Source organism: Hemitrygon akajei, chromosome 14 (genome assembly GCF_048418815.1).
Source record: "Hemitrygon akajei chromosome 14, sHemAka1.3, whole genome shotgun sequence".
Taxonomy (NCBI): Eukaryota; Metazoa; Chordata; class Chondrichthyes; order Myliobatiformes; family Dasyatidae; genus Hemitrygon; species Hemitrygon akajei.
In genome coordinates, this window is record NC_133137.1 from 1,271,128 (window position 1) to 1,296,334 (window position 25,207).

General features: G+C 42.0%; 1 protein-coding gene across 3 annotated transcripts in view; it reads left to right on the top strand.

The window, feature by feature from the left end:
• Window positions 1-25,207, top strand: part of LOC140738213 (sialate:O-sulfotransferase 2-like) — a 541,075-nt gene that overhangs the window by 388,298 nt on the left and 127,570 nt on the right. For all 3 annotated transcript variants that reach the window (XM_073065319.1, XM_073065321.1, XM_073065320.1), the window contains exons 3-4: window positions 5,368-5,482; window positions 6,349-6,533. In XM_073065319.1, coding sequence (XP_072921420.1) covers window positions 5,368-5,482; window positions 6,349-6,533 — 300 coding nt within the window. The remainder of the gene's footprint in view (window positions 1-5,367; window positions 5,483-6,348; window positions 6,534-25,207) is intronic.

The following is a 25,207-nucleotide window of genomic DNA, read 5'->3' on the forward strand; positions in this document are numbered from 1 at the left end:
CAATATCTATCTTGCCAGACCCTATTAAGAGAGAGTTTGAGGCTTTCATTCTTCATTCCCTCTGAGGTGACCATATCTGTTGTTAACTAAAGAAACCAAAACTGACCAGGAATTTTGAATTAGCTATTTTCAACCATTAGCTGGAAGCTGTAAAACTCTTCAATCCGTTTCCACCTGGAGCCCAAGTGGCCTACAAGCCCAATAATGCCACCTTCATTTGTTCAAATGGCCAGGAATTTGATCTAAGCTTCTCAGTGATTAAAAAGGAAATTAAAAAAATAATCCAGCCTGACAGCGTGTTTGAATGAGTGTTTTATCAGCTAATCTTCTCCATTTGTCAGCAAATTTTACGAATTTAATCTTTAATTTATGAATAAGATGCCCTCTAGCCCCACAATACACAACCCCATGAAGTTAGCTATGAAACCAAATTAACATGAGCTTGTTTATGCATGGGTTTCTGATAAGTAGGTCATTGTGTGACACAAGAGTACTCGCTGTAATTATTAGTGCCTTTTGGAGGAATTTCAGTTTCCTATGTTTAATATTCGTTGAGGGATTACCTGACATTCAGTGAAACTTACTTTACCATCCATTAGGGTCTGAATATACAGCCCCAAACTCCAGGGCAAATTCAATCTGTTTTAACAGCACAATCCTTTTAAACTATTGATGTACTGTCTTTTTCTCCTTTAGTTACCTTTGAAGCCCCTGAATTTCATAGGATTTCTAGAACAATTTGCAAGGAAATGACATATTTTGGGAGACTATAAACAAAAAGAAGAGATTCGTCTTCTGGGATCTTATCCTCTGGCTGTCTTATCTACTACTAAATCTCCTTAAGGGTGCTACAATATTCTGGGTTAGCTACCAAACCATTTATTATTGTCTACCCTATTTTCTATTGTGTTTTAATAATAGCGATAGTTCCATAGATCTCCACAAGATATTTCACAGAATGCAAAATGAATGTATTTGCAATCTTTCAGTGCTACAGTTGGAAGTTCTCACCTGCTTCAAAAGGGCAACAGTTATACCAGTGTCCAAGAAGAGCAGGGTGAGCTGTCTAAATGTCTATCGTCCAGTAGCACTTGCATCTACAGTGCTGAAGTGCTTTGAGAGGTTGATTATGACTAGAATCAATTCCTGCCGTAGCAAGGATGTGGACCCACTGCAACTTGCCTTTTGACATCATGGGTCTACAGCAGATGTGATCTCATTGGCTCTTCACATGGCCTTGGATCACCTGGATAATACTAATACTTACATCAGGTTGCTGTTTATTGACCACTGCTCATGTTTAACACAATCACTCCTACAGTTCTGATCAAAAGAATTTCAAACCTGGGCCTCTGTACTTACCTTTGCAACTGGATCCTTGACCTCTTTACAGGAAGACTATAGTCTGTGCAGATCAGAAGTACTATTTCCACCTCGCTGACAATCAACACTGGTGCACCTCAAGGATGTGTGCTTAGCCCAATGCTCTACTCTCTCTACACCCATGATGGTGTGGCTAGGCACAGCTCAAATGCCATCTATAAATTTGCTGATGACACAATTTGTTTTTGTTGGCAGAATTTCAGATGGTGACGAGAAGGCATACAGGAGTGAGATAGATCAACTGGTTGAGTCATGTTGTAGCAACAGCCTTGCATTCAACATCTGTAAGACCAAAGAATTGATTGTGAACTTCAGAAAGGATACAGCGTAGGAACACACAGCAGTCCTCATGGAGGGATCAGAAGTGGAAAGTGTGAACTGTTTCAAGTTCCTGATTGTCTGAGGACCTATCCTGGGTCCAACATATCAATGCAGTTTCAAAGAAGGCACAACAGTGGTTATATTTTATTCATAGTTTGAGGAGATTTCATATGTCACCAAAGACATCTGCAGTTTTCTACTGATGTACTGTGGAGATCATTCCAACTGGCTGTATTACCATTGATATGAAGGCACAACTGCACAGGATTGAAATAAGGTGCATAAAGTTGTAAACACAGCCACTTCCATTATAGGCACTAGCCTCCCCAGCATCCAGAATGTCTTTAAGGAACGATGCCTCAAAAAGACAGCATCCATCATTAAGGATCCCCATCACCCAGGACATGTCCTTTTCTCATTGATGCTATCAGGGAGGAGGTACAGGAACCTGAAGGCACACCCTCAACAGTTCAAGAATAGCTTCTTCCCCTTTGACCATCAGATTTCTGAGTGGACATCAAACCCATGAACACGACCTTACTACTTTTTTTGTCTTGTTGCACTACATGTTTAAATTAACTTTTTAAATATAGAGTGTGTATATATATATATATATACACACTTACTATAATTTACAGTTTTTACTACTATGTATTGAAATGTACTGCTGCTGCATAACAAAAAAAAATTCACATGTACTAGTGATATTAAACCTGATTCTGATTCTGAAGTAAATATCCAGCCTACAAATTATTTTCTATCACAAAAATGCCAAACAATAGCTATCTGCAACACGAGAGAATCTAACTAGCTCAAAGTCAAAGTCAAATTTATTATCAAATAAACTATATGTTATCCACATACAACCTTGAGATTCAAGGTAGATAGATTTACATTTATAGATAAATAAAGGAGTAGAATTTACAAAAAAATATGCAAATTCTGACAACAACCAATGTGCAGAACAGAAAAAGTATGCAAATAAAATAAATAATACTGAGACATGAGTTGTAAAATCCTTGAAAGTGAGTTTATAGGTTGTGGAATCAGTTGAGTGTTGTGGGTGAAGTTATTCACACTGGTTGAGGAGGCTGATGGATGTAGGGTAATAACTGCTCCTGAGCCTGTTTGTATCGGATCTATGTCTTCTGCTTCCATCATTAGCCCTGGCAGCCTGTTTCAGGCATCCACCACTCCGTGTTTTAAAAAAAAACTTACTGCTTACATTTCCTTTAAACTTTGCCCCCTCACCTTAAATGCTTGTTCTTCTGCTGCCAGAGGAAGATATATAAGCTGATACCATTTCCACCTTTAAAAGACATTTGGATTAGAACAGAGGGGAGATGTTCAGAGGGTGATAGGCTGAACGCAGGCAACTAGAACTAGCAAGGAGGATGCTGTAGTCGGCATGGACCAGTTAGACCAAAGAGGCAGTTTCTGTGCTGCATTATTCTATGACTATTTAACATTTCTATCCTGGGGAAAAGATTCTGTTGTCCACCGTAACTAAGCTCACTACCATGGTCCTTCATAGAGTGTGGTGTTGGGTGCTTTGCACTATAGTAGTTTGAATTCTCAGAATCAGAAGTGAGAAAGGGAACTGGTGATGAGGGGGAATAGGAACTAGCTGTACTGGCAAGAAGGACTAATATTTTTCACAGATTGGTTTGTAATAGTTCTGCACTAATTTCTATTTTCTTCCTCCTGATTGGGATTATTACAAGAATCAGCAAATATTGCATGTCTTATCTAAGTTGCCTTGCTTCAATATTGGAAGGATAATCTTTTCTGAAATAGGTTTCATGAGTAGACAAGATGGTGAAGGAGGCTTTTGATCTGTCAGAGTAATGAATATTGAGGTTGGGATGTGAGGCTATATTTGGAATATTGTGTGGAATTTTGATTAACCTGCTATAGGGAAGATGCCATTAAGCTGGGAGGAGTGCAGAAATTATTTACAAGAACAGTACCAGGACTCAAGGGACTGAATAAGTTTGAGCAGGCTAGGATTTTATTCACTGGAGTATTAGACAATGAGTTGTAATCTTACAGCGGTGTATAAAATCAAGAGGGGTATATATAAGATCAAGGCACTCAGATACTCAGAATTCTTTTTTTCCCAGAAATGGGGAATCAAAAACTAGAGAGCGTAGGTTTGTCATGCGAGGAGGGATATTTCAAGGAACCTGAAGAACAGCTTCTTTTTTTTTATCCAGAGGGTGGTCTGTATACGGAATGAGCTGCCCGAGGAAGTGGTTGAGGCAGGTACATTAACAATATTTAAAAAGGTTCTTGAACAGGAACATCAATAGGGATGTTTTTAAGGCGATCTGAGCCAAACCCAGGCAAATGGGTTGACATGGACCAGTTGGGCTGAAGGGCTTGTGTCCATGCATTGTACCTCTAAGACATATAGTGCCATTGAAATTTTGGACAAGAGCATTCAAGTGTATGAAGTAAGAGTAGTAGTCAGCACACAAGCCCAGCAGACAGCTCCAATGTTCAACAAGACTTTGGCTGGTCTGATTATAATCTCACCTCTGTATTCCCTCCTAACTCCTGTCAGCTTTCACCCCCTCGCTAGCCTGACCAATCAGCTAAAGTCTGGCCTTCCAACAGAAGACCAGACTTGGGTCACACCAAAGAGGTAATATGGTCCAAGGACAGGCAACCAGTGAGCTCAGACAGCAGAATCTCTGGCCCATTACCCTCTTCACCTTCCCCAACAATACTCTCTCAGCGGAGTCTTGGACATCCAGGCATGAAGTCTTCAGGACTGCTTTGGTAAACAAGAGACCATGGAACCTAACAGGGACCAGCACAGAATAGGCAAATCTGGCCCTTTGAGCCAAGCCACCCAGCAAATCTCGATTTAACCCTCGTCTAATCACAGGACAATTTACAATGATCAATTAGATTACTAACTGGTACGTCTTTGGACTGTGGGAGGAAACTGGAGTACCCAAATGAAACCCACGCATTCCATAGGGAGGGCATAGAGACTCCTTACAGATGACACTGGAATTGAATTCTGAACTCCGACACCCCAGACAGCAATAGCATTATGCTAACTGGTATGATACCAAGGCACTATGGCTGTTGTAAAACAGGAGAATTTTTATCAGAAAGTAGCAGTGGGATTTTTTTTTGCCCCAGGGCATATATCGTGTGTGTGTGGGGGGGGGGGGGGGGAAATCTCAGTAAAACCTATCGAAAATTGAAAGGCCTAGATAGAGTGGATATGAAGATGGTGTTTACTATTGTGGGAGAGTCAAGAACCAGTGAGCACAGCCTCAGAATAGAGAGATGTAATTTAGAACACAGGTGAAGAGAAATTTCTTTAACCACAGGGTGGTGAATCTATAGAGCTGATTGCCATAGACAGCTTTGGAGGCCAAGTAATTGAGCATATTTAAAGCAGAGGTTGATAGGTTCTTGATTACTCAGGGCATCAAAGGTCATGGGGACAAGGCAGGAGAATAGGCTTGAGAGGATAGTAAAATCAATCATGAGGGAATGGCCAAGCAGTCTCAATGGGCTAAATGGCCTAATTCAGCTCCAATGTCTTATGGCCTTATGGTGAATCACCACACTATACCTCCAGGTTTTATTTATTGCTCTTGTGTGAAACTTATTTACTTTCTCTTCCTCTCTCCATTCTAGCAAAATATATTGGTTGTTATCTTGACACCACCAAGCAGAGGGCATTAAGGGGAACAGCATTCTTTGACTACAGAAAGATGACCATATTTCGTTGCCAGGATAACTGTGCTGAAAGGTAAGGTCATGGAATTCCATCTATCATTCTCTTTTTTGTTCATGCTCATGACGTATACAGTACACAGTGGTCAATTTGTCTTGGTACTGTATCACCTGTACCTAATAAAGTGGCCACTGAGTGTATGTTTGTGGTCTTCTTCTGCTGTAGCCCCTCCACTTCAAGGTTTGATGTGTTGTGTGTTCAGGGATGCTCTTCTGCACATCACTGTTATAACGCATGGTTATTTGAGTTACTGTCACTTTGCTATCAGCTTGACCCAGTCTGGTCATTCTCCTCTGATCTCTGTCATGTTTTCACCACTGAACTGTCGCTCACTGGATGTTTTGTTTTGTTTTTCACACCATTCTTTGTAAATTCTAAAGATTGTTGTGTGTGAAAATCACAGGTGATAAGCACTTTCTGAGATACTCAAACTGCCCCATCTGGCACCCAATCATTCCATACCAAAATCATTTAGATCACATTTCTTCACCATTCTGATGTTCGGTCTGAACAACAACTAGACCTCTTGATGATGATTGCCACAATTTACTAACCCTATTCCATATGTCTTTGGAATGTGGGAGGAAACTGGAGCACCTGGAGGAATTCCATGTAGTCATGTGGAGAAAATACAAATTTTTTATAGGCAGTGGTGGGAATTGGACCCCAATCACTGGTGCTGTAAAGCCTTACACTAGCCACTTTTCTACCAAGCCACCTCTCTCAAAACCCCCAGCATGATTTGGAGAATGTGCAATCTCCGCTCATACAGTAACTGAGCTAGGGACTGCATCCAGCTCAGCTGGAGCTGTGTGGTTGCAGCTCGATTTGCTGTGCCACAGTGTAACCCTGTTGACAGCCTTTCTTATTTGTATCTCCAGGGGCTATCAGTATGCTGGCCTGGAGTTTGGAGCTGAATGTTACTGTGGGCACAAAATCCAGGCCCAGAACACCAGTGACTCCGAATGCAGCATGGAATGTAAGGGGGAAAAGAGCAGCACATGCGGAGGCCCAAACCGGCTGTCTGTCTACCGACTGGAGCTGACCCATGAATCTGCCAGACGATGTAAGCCCAGTAACAAATGCTCAGCGCATTTCCCTCTATAGCACTGCAGTGTGAAACGTTCTCACACATAGTTTAGATATACATCAGCTTCTCAATCGAAGGCTATGCAAAGTGACATCACTTGTCTTTGAGTGGATTGGAACTGATTGGGCCAATCATGTCTAAAAATTTAGGAAATGGCGTGATTGAGAAGATTTGATGTGTAAAATTCAAATTGCATAACCAACCCCCAGCTGTTACTGAATCAATTATTATTGCAAGACTTTGCAGTAGTTTTGGCCTTGATTTCTTTTGCTGCTGTTTACGAAATTTCAATTTACATGGACTATGTTTTGCTGTTTGCTCAGAAACAGAATCAAGTTTATTATCATGAAATTTATTTTCATTTGCACAGCAGTACTGTGCAATACATATGTTAAAATACTGTAAGTTAAAATGAGAAATATAAAAATTATAAGTAAGTAGTGAAAAAGAGTAATGTAGTTAGTGTTCTTTCAAACTACAAACCCAGAAACCATTGGAAGAAAAGGAGTCTTCCTGTGCTGTTTCACTCTAGCCAAAATCCATCAAGCTTTAATGGAAAAATTGTACCTGCATTGTACTCAATAGGAAAAAAAAAAATTCTGGAAACACTCAATAGGTCAAGCAGCATCTGTAGAAAGAGTAGTTAATGTTTCAGATCAAAGATCTTCCCTCAAGATGAGCTAACATCTCACTCTATTCAAAATAATTAGCGGACAATTCTCAAGGTTGTATTATTTATATATACCTTGACAATAAAATGTACTTTGAACTTTGAAATATCCCCTTTGTCCTATCCAGACTTCCTCTTTCTCAGTTCTGACGAAGACTCTTCAACCCAAGTTTCAATTTCTTCTCTGCACAGCTACTGCCTGACCTGATGAGTATCATTTCAGCTTCCTGCCATTTGCAGTTTTTTTTAAATTTTCAAACGAAATAGTAGTTCACAACCAGATTTTTCTCCAACTAAACCCAAGTGCCTGAAAATAAAGGAAAGAACTACACAAGCAAAAATAAAACTAAAACTTAAACACATTTGCCTCAATATTTCAAAGTCAAAATCAATTTATTATCAAATTACATAATATGTTACCATGTACAGGACTATCTTGAAATACAGGAAAATAAAGAAATACATTTTATAAAAAAATATATATATATATAAATAAAGGCTGACAAGCACCCAATTTGCAAAAGAGGTACATTAAGCAAATAAAAAAAACTAACAAATACTGAGAATATGAGTTGTAGAGTCCTTGAAAGTGAATCTGAAGGTTATGTAATCAATTCAGGGCTGTGGTGACTGAAGTTACCTACACCAGTTTAGGAACGATCATTGTAGGGTAATAACTGTTTCTGAACCTGAGGTTCCTTTAACTCCTGCCTAATGGTAGTAGTGAGAAGAGAGCATGGCTTGAATGCTGGAGGTCTTAATGCTGCTTTCTTATGGCAGTGCTCCATGGGTGATTCATCTCTCAAGCACTGAAGAGGAAACGATTTTTGGAAAAAGTGATAAGAACTGTTAGAAGTAGGGACTAGTGGAGACAGAATCAGTACTAGTGAGAATAAAAGGAACTTGATGGGTACTAGAAATGTGGAACCTGGGATAAGTTGGATGCTCCTGCAGAGAGTCAATCTGGACTTTGTGTTCCTACTGACCTCCATCAGTCTGATTTGGGATCAAGTGGTGGAGAAGAGTGAGGATGATTCACTAATTCAGCAGAAGACACAGGAGTCATAAATGAGTCTAACTTTGTTCTTTAAGTGAGGCACACACCTATCACATGGTAGCGTGATGACATATGCAAATTGCGTATTTTTACATATAACCTGCAATGAATGATTTAAATGAGCAAGAATGCTAAATCAAACTGCATGCATAAACAAACACACACACAGGGGAGTCGCGTAGGAAGCGATCTCTGCGGAAAGCAGAAGGGGGGGGAGGGAAAGATGTGTCATCTTGACAGTAGAGGAGGCCATGGATAGACATATCAGAATGGGAATGGGATGTGGAATTAAAATGTGTGGCCACTGGGAGATCCTGCTTTCTCTGGTGGACAGAGAACTCAGGTTGGAGGAACAACACGTTATATTCCGTCTGGGTAGCCTCCAACCTGATGGCATGAACATTGATTTTTCTAACTTCCGTTAATGCCCTTCCTCCCCTTCTTACCCCATCCCTGATTTATTCCCCCCTTTTTTTCCTCTCTCTGCCCATCACTCTTTGCCAGTTCTCCATCTCCCTCTGGTGCTTCCCCCCTCCTTCTTTCTTCCTAGGCCTCCCGTCCCATGATCCTTTCCCTTCTTCAGCTCTGTATCCCTTTTGCCAATCACCTTTCCAGCTCTTAGCTTTATCCCTCTCCCCTGTCTTCTCCTATCATTTTGGATTTCCCCCTCCCCCTCCTACTTTCAAATCTCTTACTATCTTTTCTTTCAGTTAGGCCCGAAACATCGACAGTGCTTCTTCCTATAGATGCTGCCTGGCCTGCTGCATTCCACCAGCATTTTGTGTGTGTTACTTTTAAACAGAGAGCAGTTTGGCAGAACAAATGGTAATACAATTGTGGCAGGAGCTCACATACATCAGACCAATGCCAGTTTAAGGGTGAAACATGCAGAAAATGCAACAAAGTAGGACACATTATGTCAGGCAGACAAAAATAAATGGACTGCACAGGGAAGAGGAAAAGATAAAAAGTCAAGCAGCGGTTTCAATAAGACCACGAATCTGCATGCTGTTGATGAAAATCTGATAATGATGAGAGTGACACAGGACTGTGTAGTCTTGAGATTTACATTGTGAGAATGAACAATAGACAAGCAATATGGCTTACACCAGAAGTGAACAGTTAGTTAATTAAAATGGCATTGGACTCTGGCTCAGCTGTCTTAGTCATTCTTCGCAATGAACTTGAATGGCATTTCAAAGATAATGAACTGAAGTCTGCAGATATCCAGCTAAGAAATTATTCTGGAAAAAGGATAACTCTTGTGAGAATGACTTTTGTAACAGCAAAATACAACAACCAACAAGCCACTTTGGGCTTGTATGTGGTCAAAGCAGGAGGGCCAGCTTTGTAGCTGAAACAACTACAACTTGAATGAAGATCCATCCACTATTCGCATGCCACACCCCCTGCAATAAATTCAACTGAAAGTGAATTAAGAAAGGTACTGGATGATGCCACAGCTGTCTCCATGCCAAACACCATGAACCATTGCCCAACAGAGGACAAGCAGATATTGGTGCCAGCCTCTGTGCCTCTGATTGGAAAGTGTATTGGACCAAGAAAAGGACCATGTTGCTCAGAGGAATCATGATAGTGATGAAAGCAGTGGTTTGACTACAACAGTTTTTGTAGACAGCGTATCTAAGAAAGCTTCTGATACATTAATCAGGCAGTTACTTTTGAAATGTGGCTTGGTTTTAAGCTGGAAGATAGTTCAATGAACTTTGGGAAAGTTGCAAGCATTTGGCTTTTTTGAATACCGTATAAAGAACCAGAATCCACTGTATGTGCACTAAGATTATTGCATGAACTTCAAGTGGGAGACAAAAAGCTGCCTGTAAAAGTAGATGCAAAGACCAACGCCCAGCTGGATGAATGGAAAGCCAAAAAGAATGGAGTCAATGGAGATATGAAAACAGATGATTTGTTGGGTGATATTATAGATGAGGAAACCAAGAGGAGAGATCAGATTGTAAAGGAAGTAATAGAAGGACTAATAGGAGAACCTGAGTTTGTTTTCACAGCCACGAGTCTCACCTGCCAAGCAGAGTGACCTCCCTTGTCAGAAAAGACTTTATCCCACAAGAGTAAGAAGTCCTCCACAGAGATTAAATCATTAGGCCTGAATGGGACTATCTGAAAAATTATTATGCTGTTGAAGTCTGCGTAGTAGTTGTATTATATAGTATATTGTGTGTATAGTTGAGATGCATTCTATATTGTGTTGGAGTTTATCACTAAGCAGGGAGTAGAGTTGTGTATTTAATATTTCAGTGATGTTTGAATAGTCTTGTGTATATTATATATGTAGTTGATTAAGTATTCTTCTTTGTTTAAATAATTCATTACAGGTTATATATAAAAATTAATGAAATACATATGTAATCCCACTACTACATGATATGTGTGTGCCTTGCTTTAAGTTAAAAAAAATGAAGTTAGGCTCACATCTCAAACTCCTGTGTCTTCCTTTTAATTAGTTTAATGTTTTGAAGTTACAAAACATGACATATGGGACTTTCCATATTTAGCAATGAGTAATGAAATGCCATATGAAGCACACAGATCATCACTGCTTTGTTGTGAATTTTAAGCAAAACATGTTTTGAAGTGTTTTCCATTTCTGAAAGTTTTCACAAAGTGACTGAAAATAAACCAAGTTCTTGTTTGCTTAATTAGAGTGCATTCTCTTCAAATGTTCAAGGAACCTGGACTGTATCATTGCCTCTTTTGAAAAATCTAAAGACAACAGACACACTGGCTGCTGTCAGTTGCTTGGTGCTGGTATGAATCTATATTTCAGATACTCCACACTGTACTGTCTACACTTCTTTTCCATTTGGTCTGCTTCTGCCATTTTCATTATGAATTAACAAGCACAGTCAATTGGCAATTGTTTAAGTCCAACCTCAGGCACCGCGATCAATAAAGAAGAAAGTTATGACATATTAATTGGCATGTTTTGTAACTTCAAAGCATTAAACTAATTCAAAGGAGGACACAGAAGTCTGAAGTGTGAGTCTAACTTTGTGTTTTTCTTTAAGGCACATATGTATCATATGGTAGTGTGCAGACATTTGCAATTCCCGTAGTTTTACATGTAACCATTATGAATTACATAAACAACAAAGAATGCTTAATCAAACTATGTATTTACTAAATTACTCAGATATTATTGAAATAATAAATACACAACACTCCTCACTGCTTAGTTCTAAATTCCAATGCAATGAAGAATGCATCTCAACTATATAAACTGTATATTATATAAAACAACTACCACATACAGACATCCACAGCATAGTAAATTCTAAATTGTCACATTCAGGCTTAAATATTTAATTGCTGTGGAGGATTTCTTATTCTTGAGATAGTGTCTTTCCTGATATGGGGAATCACTCTGTTTAGCAGGTGAAACTTTTGGCTGTGAAACAACCTCAGGCTCTGGGACCTCCTCTGAGATGGCTGTAGGAGATGACTTTCAGATTGCAGGAAGTGGGTCTGCCACATTTACTCTCCAGCAATTGATCTGCTCTCCTCAACTGATCAATAGGTTTCCTCTAGATGATATCTGTTGCAATTTCCATTGTGGTCTAGTTCTGTCCTTAATCTTTCCAAATACCCACTTTTGATCACCTCTGTAGTCCCTCACCAGAACAGCATGTCTATGAGTGAAACATTGATCCTCCTTGTTTGATGAGCTTTCATTTTGTCTCAGCTGTTTGTCCTGCACACTCCTCTGAGATTGGGTTTGAGGCGATCCAAGCGCGAATCCAAGGGCGACAGCCCTGGAACAGCATTGCTGGTGATTTGTTGGTTGTGGAGTGTGCTGCATTGTGATATGCAAGGAGGAAATTGGCAAGCTACTGATTCCGTGTCAGTGTAGTGTGTTATGTTGACATTGCTCGCAGTGTGTTCTTTAAACTCTTGACAAACCTTTCTGCCAAGTCATTCGCAACTGGGTGGTACAATGCAGAGGTAATGCAGTATGTCTTATCCCATTCACTTCTTAGGAAAGACTGAAACTGTTCTGCCACAAACTGTGGTTCTTTCTCACTGACTAAGTGTTCTAGAACACCAGTCCTTGAGAAAAAGTTTCTCAACACATCAACAATATGTGAGGTTGTGGTGGAGGCTATTGGGAAAACTTGTAGCTGCATTGGCTACTATCAAGAAATTTGTGCCCGTGACTGGTCCGTCAAAATCCACATGAATCCTCTGCCAGGGTAATGCAGGCCATTCCCAGATTTGGAGAGGCATTGCTCTTAGCATCTTCTGGACATGTTGGCATCCTGCACGGTGCACAGCAAACTGCTCAATCTGCTGATCTCTCCTGGGCCACTAGACAAAGCTTCGAGCCAACTCGAAAATGAAAATTTGAACCTCTCCTAGATGATGAGCATATAGCTCCTCCCAACATTTTACCTCTCAGCTTGGATGATACTACAACTCTCAATCCCTGCATAAGGCAACCTCTGTCAAGGGCAAGTTCATCTCAGTGCTGGTAAAAACAGTGGAACTGGAGTTTCTGCTGCCATTTTGGGTGGTTATGTAGACTTGAGTCAGTGTGAGGTCTTTTCATGTTTCCCTTTGGATCATCTCTGCCATAATAGAGAGATTTTTGATTTGTGTTAGGGAGAATATGTCAAGAGGTGTGTCTTTTTTGTACATTTTTCCACTATTTCCTTTTCCATGGGTAAACAAGGCATTTCCATGATTATTTGTCCTCTTGAATTCAGTCTTTTAATTGTGTCCTCCAAGAAACAGAACCCATCTGTCCATTCACACTGCTGCAGTTAGTGGAACACACTTGTATGGATTGAAAATAGACACTATCAGTAATGAGGGTAAACTCTCTCCCATACAAGTATTGGTTAAAATGTTTTACACCCCAAACCAGACTCAAGATCTTTCTGTCAATCTGTGCATAATTTTTCTCTGCATTAGTAAGGAACGTAATGCAAAGACTATGGGGTGTTCATTTCCATCACTCATAACATGTGACATTAGATAGATAGATAGATAGATAGATAGATAGATACTTTATTCATCCCCATGGGGAAATTCAATTTTTTTTTCCAATGTCCCATACACTTGTTGTAGCAAAACTAATTACATACAATACTTAACTCAGTAAAAAATATGATATGCATCTAAATCACTATCTCAAAAAGCATTAATAATAGCTTTTAAAAAGTTCTTAAGTCCTGGCGGTTGAATTGTAAAGCCTAATGGCATTGGGGAGTATTGATCTCTTCATCCTGTCTGAGGAGCATTGCATCGATAGCAACCTGTCGCTGAAACTGCTTCTCTGGATGGTGCTATGTAGAGGATGTTCAGAGTTTTCCATAATTGACCGTAGCCTACTCAGTGCCCTTCGCTCAGCTACCGATGTTAAACTCTCCAGCACTTTGCCCACGACAGAGCCCGCCTTCCTTACCAGCTTATTAAGACGTGAGGCGTCCCTCTTCTTAATGCTTCCTCCCCAACACGCCACCACAAAGAAGAGGGCGCTCTCCACAACTGACCTATAGAACATCTTCAGCATCTCACTACAGACATTGAATGACGCCAGCCTTCTAAGGAAGTACAGTCGACTCTGTGCCTTCCTGCACAAGGCATCTGTGTTGGCAGTCCAGTCTAGCTTCTCGTCTAACTGTACTCCCGGATACTTGTAGGTCTTAACCTGCTCCACACATTCTCCATTAATGATCACTGGCTCCATATGAGGCCTAGATCTCCTAAAGTCCACCACCATCTCCTTGGTCTTGGTGATATTGAGACACAGGTAGTTTGAGTTGCACCATATCACAAAGTCCTGTATCAGTTTCCTATACTCCTCCTCCTGTCCATTCCTGACACACCCCACTATGGTCGTGTCATCAGCGAACTTCTGCACATGGCAGGACTCCGAGTTATATTGGAAGTCTGATGTGTACAGGGTGAACAGGACTGGAGAGAGTACGGTTCCCTGCGGTGCTCCTGTGCTGCTGACCACCGTGTCAGACCTACAGTCTCCCAACCGCACATACTGAGGTCTATCTGTCAAGTAGTCCACTATCCAATCCACCATGTGAGAGTCTACTCCCATCTCCGTTAGTTTGTGCCTTAAGATCTTGGGCTGGATGGTGTTAAAGGCACTAGAGAAGTCAAGTGAAGTCAAGAGAAGGCACCTATACAGGTGAGGTGTCACAGGCAAGTTTCAGTGGATGATGTGGATCATAATATGTGAGTATAATGTCACCATTTCCTTTACCCTTTTGAAAGCCACTTCACACTGCTTTGTCTATTGCCATTTCTTCTGCAGTAATGAGTTCAAGGAGTGGATAACATCAGCCAGGCTTGGCAGGAACCTGTTATAGTAGTCGACAAATCCTAAAAAAAACTTCAACTGTGACACATCTTTTGTCCTTGGGACATCCATCACTGCTTGAACTTTTTCAGCAGATTTGTGTATCAATAGTGTGACCACAGTAAACTATGCTTTATCTACAGAGCTCCCACTTGCTCTGTGTCTATAATCTTCTAATCTTTTTAACACTGTCTTGAGATTTTGGAGATGTCCTTGTCATCCTTACTGGTAATAATGATGTCATCCAGGTAACACTGAGTGCCTGGGCAGCCTTGCATCACCTGGTCCATAGTTTTTTACCAGAGTGCAAGTGCAGATGCTACTCCAAAAATAAGCCTATTCTAGTATTAAAACCTTTTGCGAGAGTTTATGGTGAGGAACACTTTGGACTCTTCTTCCATTTCTATCTGCCAGTATGCCTCAGCTAAGACCACATTGCCTAAGTGTTTTCCTCCAGAAAGGTTTACAAACGTATCCTCTATCCTGGGCAGAGGGTATTGATCTGCTTTCAGTACTGGGTTGTCGATCATGACCTTAAAATCACCACAGATTCTCATAGTGAATAGGTCTGGCCTCCACTGGTTGCTTTATTTAGAAGCTGTCATTGCCAGATTCCAGTATTTTCACACACACACACACACACACACACACACACACACACACACACACACACACACACACACACACACACACACACACACACACACACACACACACACACACACACACACACACACACTCACTCTGTCTCTCTTTCTCTCTCTCTCTCTCTTTCTTTCTTTCTTTCTCTTCACTGGCCACCATCACCTCATCTTCAACATAGATGTCCAAAGTCCAGTCTCTATACTGTGCATCAGGAAGACTGTAGGACATTCCATTTTTTTGGAACATACATGCAATCAGTTTCCCTCTCCTACATCTATTTGAACTTGTTCTCGGGCTTAGCAACTTTCCTTTGGATTCCACTAATTTCCAACAGATCAATGATGTGGCCATAGGCCCTCACATCTGGCCCAGTTATACCCCCCTTTTCACTGACTCAAGCCCAGACCTATGCTGACACCACTCATGACTTCAATTTCCACTCTCAAAGTCTATCTCTAAATAATACTGTTTGAAACTTAAATGAGGTGAAAGTTCTTCATATAGAGACTCATGAATCTTTGAAATTGTCTATCTCAGCAAGCGGTCATTTTTTCATTCCGAGACAGATTTAGGGATATCAGGGAATTAAGGTAATTGGGAATCGGGCAGGAAATGATGTTTGATGAGATCAGCCATTAACTTGTTGAAGTTGCTACAGTGAACTTGAGGGGCCAAATGGCCTCCTCCTGCACCTATTTCGAATTTTCTTTTAATTGATCTGAGTATGAAAGTCTCATTAAGCCACTGAAAAATTAAAAATTAAAAGTTATTTCGAAACACTAGAAATTTAATTAAATGTCAATTTATGCTAAATCTTTTATTATGAATGAAAACAATTGCATTATGGTTTACCGACTTATGTGAAGTCCCATCTGCATTCATGATACAGAAACAGCAGAGCTTAAATCATTTATACCATATTATGTATTCTTGAAGATCAAATGTGCTGATGAACTTTGCCTGGAGACTTGAAAGAGTTATCCAAAAAATCCATACATAATTTAATGTTAATAATTACAGTTACTTTCCTAATGATAATCTTGCGCTCTTTCATAATTATTTTTTAATTATTCTTACATTCATTAACGAATTATCATTCAGTTCCACTTTCCCCTCAGTGTTATTAGTCTGATGTTACTGCTTCTGTTATGGGGTTAACTACTGGCTGATACTCCATGGCTGTACATGTTCACTCTTGGTTGTTTATTCTTGATGTACTGGATGTTAAAAGGGGAAATGCTGAATGTTCTGTTTAATTGCAGTTACATATCAAGCAAATAGAATGTGTGCAGATTAATATTGCACATAGGCAATGTGCTTTTTTTAATTTGGGAAAGATTTGTACCAGAAATGATCCCTGTAGTCTTAATTCCATTTTCATTCAAATTAAACCACATACTTCATACATCATTGTTTCAATAACCTTCAGCTGAGTTTCAAGAATATCTCCTCATCAAAGCATTAGACCTTAAGACCAAAGGATACACAGTAGGACCAGAATTACACTTTTGCCATTGAACCTGCTCTACCACTCTGTGATGGCTAATTTATTATATCCCTCAACTGCATTCTCCTGTCTTTTCCTGGTAACTTTTGACTTCCTTACTAACCAAGAAACTATCAAACTCTGGTTGAAAAATACCTAATCATTTGGCCTCCACAGCCATCTGTGGCAACGGATTCTACAGATTTACCACCCACTGGCTAAAGAAAATCCTTCTCATCTCTGTTTTAAAGGGATGTCCTTCTACTCTGATGCTATGTCCTCTGGTCCTAAAACTCCACTAATATAGAAAACATCTTCTCCACATCCACTCTATCCAGGCCTTTCAATATTTGATAGGTTTCAATGAGATCACTCCTCAATTGTCTAAATTCTGGTGAATACAGAGTCAGAGCCATCAAACGCTCCTCATATATTAACCCTTTCTTTTGCAGGATCATATTCGCAAACCTCCTCTAGGCCCTCTCCAATGCCAACCCAATCAAGGAGCCAAAAATTGTTTACAATACTTCAAGTGTGGACTGACCAATACTTTGTTGCATCTGCAGTTTGCATCATCACCATATTCAGACACACAGCTTTCTCATTTACAGACTATCTTTTATGATGTCACCACATCAATGCCAAAATCCAGATCATGAACAAAGCGGATGAGCTTAGAGCATGAATCAGTACTTGGAGCTATGATGCTGTGGCCATTACAGAGACTTGGATGGCTCAGGGGCAGGAATGGCTACTTAGAGTGCCAGGCTTTAGTTGTTTCAGAAAGGACAGGGAGGAAGACAAAAGAGGTGGGGCATGGCACTGCTGATCTGAGAGGTGAGGGCACAGCTGCAAAAAAGGAGGAAGTTGTGGAGAGATTGGCTACTGAGTCTCTGTGGGTGGAAGTTAGAAACAGGAAGGGGTCAATAACTCTACTGATGTTTTTTATAGACCACCCAATAGTAACAGGGACATCGAGGAGCAGATAGGGAGACAGATTCTGGAACATTGCAGTAATAACATGGTTGTGGTGATGGAGGATTTTAATTTCCCCAATATTGATTGGCATCTCCCTCAAGCGAGGTGCTTAGATGGGGTGGAGTTTCTGAGATGTGCTCAGGAAGGTTTCCTGACACTATATGTAGATAAGCCTACAAGAGGAGAGGCTGTACTTGATCTGGTATTGGGAAATGAACCTGCTCAGGTGTCAGGTCTCTTAGTGGGAAAGCATTTTGGAGATAGTGATCATAATTCTATCTCCTTCACCATAGCATTGGAGAGGGATAAGAACAGACAAGTTAGGAAAGTGTTTAATTGGAGTAAGGGGAAATATGAAGCTATCAGGCAGGAACTTGGAAGCATAAATTGAGAACAGATGTTCTCAGGGAAATGTATGGCAGAAATGTGGCAAATGTTCAGGGGCTATTTGAGTGGCATTCTGCACAGGTACATTCTAATGAGACAGGGAAAGGATGGTAGGGTACAGGAACCGTGGTGCACAAAGGCAGTTGAAAATCTAGTCAAGAAGAAAGAAAAGCTTATGAAAGGTTCAAAAAGCTAGGTAATGATAGAGATCTAGAAAATTATAAGGCTAGCAGGAAGGAGCTTAAGAATGAAGTTAGGAGAGGCAGAAGGGGCCATGAGAAGGCCTTGGCAAGCGGGATTACGGAAAACCCCAAGGCATTCTACTAGTATGTGAAGAACAAGAGGATAAGACGTGTGACAGTGAAAAAGTGTGTATGGAACTGGAGGAGGTAGCGGAAGTTTGTAATGAATACTTCGCTTCAGTATTCACTATGGACAAGGGTCTTGGGTGATTGTAGGGATTACTTACAGTGGACTGAAAAGCTTGAGCATACAGACATTAAGAAAGAGGATGTGCTGGAGTTTTTGGAAAGCATCAAGTTAGATAAGTCACCAGGACCAGATGAGATATCACTCAGGTTACTGTGGGAGATGAGGGAGGAGATTGCTGAGCCTCTGGCAATGATCTTTGCATCATCAATGGGAATGAGTGAGGTTCCGGAGGATTGGAGAGTTGCAGATGTTGTTCTCTAGTTCAAGAAAGGGGGTAGAGATAACCCAGGAAATTATAGACCAGTGAGTCTTACTTCAGTGGTTGGTAAGTTGATGGAGAAGATCCTGGGAGGCAGGACTTATGAATATTTGGAGAGGCATAATGTGATTAGGAATAGTCAGCATGGCTTTGTCAAAGGCTGGTTGTGCCTTACAAGCCTGATTGAAATTTTTGAGGATAGGAGGAGGAGTATAGGAAACTGATACAGGACTTTGTGATATGGTGCAACTCAAACTACCTGCGTCTCAATATCACCAAGACCAAGGAGATGGTGGTGGACTTTAGGAGATCTAGGCCTCATATGGAGCCAGTGATCATTAATGGAGAATGTGTGGAGCAGGTTAAGACCTACAAGTATCTGGGAGTACAGTTAGACGAGAAGCTAGACTGGACTGCCAACACAGATGCCTTGTGCAGGAAGGCACAGAGTCGACTGTACTTCCTTAGAAGGTTGGCGTCATTCAATGTCTGTAGTGAGATGCTGAAGATGTTCTATAGGTCAGTTGTGGAGAGCGCCCTCTTCTTTGTGGTGGCGTGTTGGGGAGGCAGCGTTAAGAAGAGGGACGCCTCACGTCTTAATAAGCTGGTAAGGAAGGCGGGCTCTGTCGTGGGCAAAGTACTGGAGAGTATATCATCGGTAGCTGAGCGAAGGGCGCTGAGTAGGCTACGGTCAATTATGGAAAACCCTGAACATCCTCTACATAGCACCATCCAGAGACAGAGAAGCAGTTTCAGCGACAGGTTGCTATCGATGCAATGCTCCTCAGACAGGATGAAGAGGTCAATACTCCCCAATGCCATTAGGCTTTACAATTCAACCACCAGGAGTAAGATATGTTAAAGTGCCAGGGTTGATTGTATTTAATGTATTTAAGTAAACTACTTAAGAACTTTTTAAAAGCTATTATTAATGCTTTTTGAGAGAGTGATTTAGATGCATATCATATTTTTACTGAGTTAAGTATTGTATGTAATTAGTTTTGCTACAGCAAGTGTATGGGACATTGGAAAAAATGTTGAATTTCCCCATGGGGATGAATAAAGTATCTATCTATCTATCTATCTATCTATCTATCTATCTATCTATCTATCTATCTATCTATCTATCTATAACTAAACACATTGATGAAGGAAGAGCAGTGGATGTAGTGTATAAGGATTTCAGCAAGACATTTGATAAGTTACGCTATGCAAGGCTTATTGAGAAAGTAAAGAGGCATGGGATCCAACGGAACATTGCTCTGTGGATCTAGAACTGGCTTCCACACAGAAGGCAAAGTGTGGTTGTAGATGGGTCATATTCTGCATGGAGGTTGGTGACCAGTGGTGTGCTTCAGGGATCTGTTCTGGGACCCCTTCTCTTTGTGATTTTTATAAATAACTTAGATGACGAAGTGAAGGGATTTTTAGTAAATTTGCTGATGACACAAAGGTTGGGGGTGTTGTGGATAGTGTGGAGGGCTGTCAGAGGTTACAGCAGGACATTGATAGGATGCAAAACTGGGCTGAGAAATGGCAGATGGAGTTAACCCAGATAAGTGTGAGGTTGTTCATTTTGGTAGGTCAAATATGATGGCAGAAAATAGTACTAATGGTAAGACTCTTGGCAGTGTTGGGCTTGAAATTCTGCCCTGTGTTAGGAAGAGAGACAACCAACACTGGAATATTACAAAACTTGGGTTTATTGCAGAATTCGTAACTGGCACAGCGAATCGATGGAGTCGCTGGAGAAGGCGCGTTCCGACCTCCCCTTACAATCTGCTCTTATTTATATCCCTTTTCCCCCCAGCACAACCCCCCGCTACATATTAGGTAACATCGGGCACTTGTGTCCATCTTATTGGCCCGATGTCATACACGCACGAGTTACCTGTTTCTTTTGTTTACTGAATCGCGTGACACTAGTAGTTTCGGTGTAGCGGAGTCCCCAGTTTCGCTTCCCCCCGCCCTCTCATTACGTGAGTCACTCCTGACCTGTAATGGCAGTCTCGAATTAACCCTAACATTAACCCTAACACTCCCTCCCTTGGCCTCCCAGAGGCCACATCCCTTACAAGCTTTTCCGCGGCTGCCGGGATCAGGCAGGGAGGTGAGCGTCCCCCGGCACTCTTTGGCGTGTCCTCCCTATTTGCTTATCCTGATTTGTCCGACCTAGGGTCACAAAATATGGGTAGGGGTTCCCTAAACATCCGCAATTTTTACAAGTAGCATGCAACATTTCAGAAAACTTATTCAAGAACAAATTCACAATCCCCCCCTTGCCATGGTCCATTTCAGTCCGTGTCCTCCCATAGCGCGTCCGCTTTCCAGGAGGGCCGTGTCCTCCCCTTCCACCGGGAACAAGGGTGCCTGGTACGCCGGTGGAGGTCCATCCTTTCCGGTCAAGGCTCGATCTATAGTCCCGCAACAACAACCACACGTAATAAAGATAGCAATTGAAATAGACAGTCCTAGAGCCGACTGTCCCAGAAACGCTCCCCACTTGCCAGAGGTCTTATTTAGCCAGTAGAAAATGATGCCAGTTATTGTCCCCCTCCCTTCTTACCTTTTAATGCCCTGTTGGAGACCTCGGTGACAGGGTATGGACCATGCCACCGTTTTCCGTTCCAGGTGAGCTTCCCCGGGCCTCGGAGGAACACTTCCACTCCTACCTTGATGGTGTCCGACCCCTGCGGCTGCTCACTGTTAGATTATTGAACTCGCACAGTTATCAATTTTACCATATTTCTAAAAACTCTCATATACTCTGTTACTCAACACACAAATGTCTGAGTTTCGGTAACTCGAAATTGAAGTGCTCCATGGCTCCCTAGTACACAGAGAGGATCAAATGTGGGACGGTCGCCTTTCAAAACCTGACCTTCGCATGGGAGATTTCTCCTCTTAACAACCAGTCTAAGGTAGGCACCGTCAGTATCCCTGTGTACTACGGTGTACCGCGACACTTTTCTCTTCTCCTCCTCACTCCTGAGACTTTTATGCCCTTCGTGGGCGGCGGGTACCCTCACTCAGAAGACTTTTCCACGGGCGGAGGATCTTCCTAAAAACAGATAAGAGTTAGTACTTACCAGTCACGATTCTGCACCAGGAATGATCTCTCCCAGGGTAATTTGGGGTTGGTGAGGATCCGTCAGCAGACAAGATCTAACTCAGTGATTTAACTATCTAGTGGAAGTCTTCGATATAACAGGCACTTCCTGACCCTTAGTCGAGCTTGCGGCCGCAAGTTGTCTGCTGTCGGACCCACCAGCCTGTGTTGTCTCTCCCTCCCCACGTCGGGGTCACCAAATGTTGGGCTTGAAATTCTGCCCTGTGTTCATTTAGGAAGAGAGACAACCAACACCGGAATATTACAAAACTTGGATTTATTGCAGAATTCGTAACTGGCACAGCGAATCGACGGAGTCGCTGGAGAAGGCGCGTTCCGACCTCCCCTTACAATCTGCTCTTATTTATATCCCTTTTCCCCCCAGCACAACCCCCCGCTACATATTAGGTAACATCGGGCACTTGTGTCCATCTTATTGGCCCGATGTCATACACGCACGAGTTACCTGTTTCTTTTGTTTACTGAATCGCGTGACACTAGTAGTTTCGGTGTAGCGGAGTCCCCAGTTTCGCTTCCCCCCTCCCTCTCATTACGTGAGCCACTCCTGACCTGTAATGGCAGTCTCGAATTAACCCTAACATTAACCCTAACAGCAGTGTGGAGGATCAGAGGGATCCTAGGTCCATATCTATAGGACACTCAAAGCTGCTGCGCAGTTTGACTGTGTGGTTAAGAAGGCGTTCATCAACCGTGGGATTGGGTTCAAAATCTGAGAGGTAATGTTACAGCTGTATAGTACACTGGGCAGATCCCACTTGGAGTACTGTGCTCAGTTCTGGTCACCTCACTACAGGAAGGATGTGGAAACTATAGAAAGGGTGCAGAGAAGATTTACAAGAATGTTGCCTGGATTGGTGAGCATGCATTATGAGAATAGGTTGAGTGAACTTGACCTTTTCTTCTTGGAGCAACATAAGATGAGAACTGACCTGATAGAGGTGTAAAAGATGATGAGAAACATTTATTGGGTGGATAGTCAGAGGTTTTTTCAGGGCTGAAAAGGCTAACACAAGAGGATACAGTTTTAAGGTCCTTGGAAGCAGGTACAGAGGAGATGTCAAGGGTAAGTTTTTTAAACAGAGAGTGGTGAGTGCGTGGAATGGGCTGCAGGCGACGGTGGTGGAAGCTGATACAATAGGGTCTTTGAAGAGACTCCTGGAAAAGTACATGAAGCTTAGAAAAATAAAGGGATATGGGTAATCCGAGACAATTTCTAAAGTAAGTACATGTTTGGCACAGCACTGTGGGCCGAAGAGCCTGTACTGTGCTGTAGGTTTTCTATGTTCCTATGTTTCTATCTTGATTTATATATCTTTCTAGGACCTTGGTCCTTTATATTTCACAGTCTCATCCAGCTCCATTGAATGCAACCTCATGCCTCACCTGTTCATGCTGCCGTACCCACAAGTGGCAGTCTTCATTCTGAGTACATGGCATTAGCAAGTCATATTGCAGCTATATTAACTCTAGTTGGGCCACATTTGGAGTATTGTGTGCAGTTCTGGCTGCTGCATTATAGAAAAGAAGTGGTAGCTTTGGAGAGGGTGCAGAAGTGATTCAATTGGATGTTGCTGGGATGAAAGAGTATTAGCTATAAGGTAAAGATGAAGAAAGTTGGAACTTCTTTTCTGTGCAGCAGCTTTAAGGGTGATCTGATAGAAATATGTAAAATTATGAGAGGATTAGATGAGGTGAATAGACAGAGCCTTTATCCCAGGGTGGAATTAGGGTTTAAGATAAGTGTAGGAAAGTTTAGAGGAGTTTTATGAAGCAGACTTTTTTAAAAATCCTGGAACACACTGCCAGGAGAGGTGTGACTGCAGATACGATAGCAATGTTCAAGTCAAGTCAAGTCAACTTCTATTGTCATTTTGACCATAACTGCTGGTACAGTGCATAGTAAAAATGAGACAACATTTTTCAGGACTACGGTTTACATGACACAGTACAAAAAACTAGATTGAACTACGTAATAAAAAAAAAACACAGAGAAAGCTATACTAGACTACAGACCTACGCTGGACTGCATAAAGTGCACAAAAACAGTGCAGGCATTACAATAAATAATAAACAGGACAGTAGGGCAAGGTGTCAGTCCAGGCTTTGGGTATTGAGGAGTATGATAGCTTGGGGGAAGAAACTGTTATATAGTCTGGTCATGAGAGCCCGAATGCTTCGGAGCCTTTTCCCAGACAGCAGGAAGAAGAGATTGTATGAGGGGTGCATGGGGTCCTTCATAATGCTGTTTCCTTTTCGGATACAGCGTGTAGTGTAAATGTCCGTGATAGCGGGAAGAGAGACCCTGATGATCTTCTCAGCTGACCTCACTATCCGCTGCAGGGTCTTGCGATCTGAGACGGTGGAATTTCCGAACCAGGCAGTGATGCAGCTGCTCAGAATGCTCTCAATACAACCCCTGTAGAATGTGATGAGGATGGGGGGTGGGAGATGGACTTTCCTCAGCCTTTGCAAAAAGTAGAGACGCTGCTGGGCTTTCTTTGCTATGGAGCTGGTGTTAAGGGACCAGGTGAGATTCTCCGTCAGGTGAACACCAAGAAATTTGGTGCTCTTTATGATCTCTACCGAGGAGCCGTCAATGTTCAGCGGGGAGTGGTCGCTCCGTGCCCTCCTGAAGTCAATGACCATCTCTTTTGTTTTGTTCACATTAAGAGACAGGTTGTTGGCTCTGCACCAGTCTGTTAGCCGCTGCACCTCCTCTCTGTAAGCTGACTCGTCGTTCTTGCTGATGAGACCCACCACGGTCGTGTCATCGGCGAACTTGATGATATGGTTCGAGCTGTGTATTGCAGCACAGTCGTGGGTCAGCAGAGTGAACAGCAGTGGACTGAGCACACTGCCCTGGGGAGCCCCCGTGCTCAGTGTGATGGTGTTGGAGATGCTGCTCCCGATCCGGACTGACTGAGGTCTCCCAGTCAGGAAGTCTAGGATCCAGTTGCAGAGGGAAGTGTTCAGGCCCAATAGGCTCAGCTTTCCAATCAGTTTCTGAGGGATGATTGTGTTGAATGCTGAACTGAAGTCTATGAACAGCATTCGAACGTATGTGTCTTTTTTATCCAGGTGGGTTAGGGCCAGGTGGAGGGTGGTGGCAATGGCGTCGTCTGTTGAGCGGTTGGGACGGTACGCAAACTGCAGGGGGTCCAGTGAGGGGGGCAGCAGGGTCTTGATATGCCTCATGACAAGCCTCTCGAAACACTTCATGATGGTGGATTGGAGTGCAATGGGACGGTAGT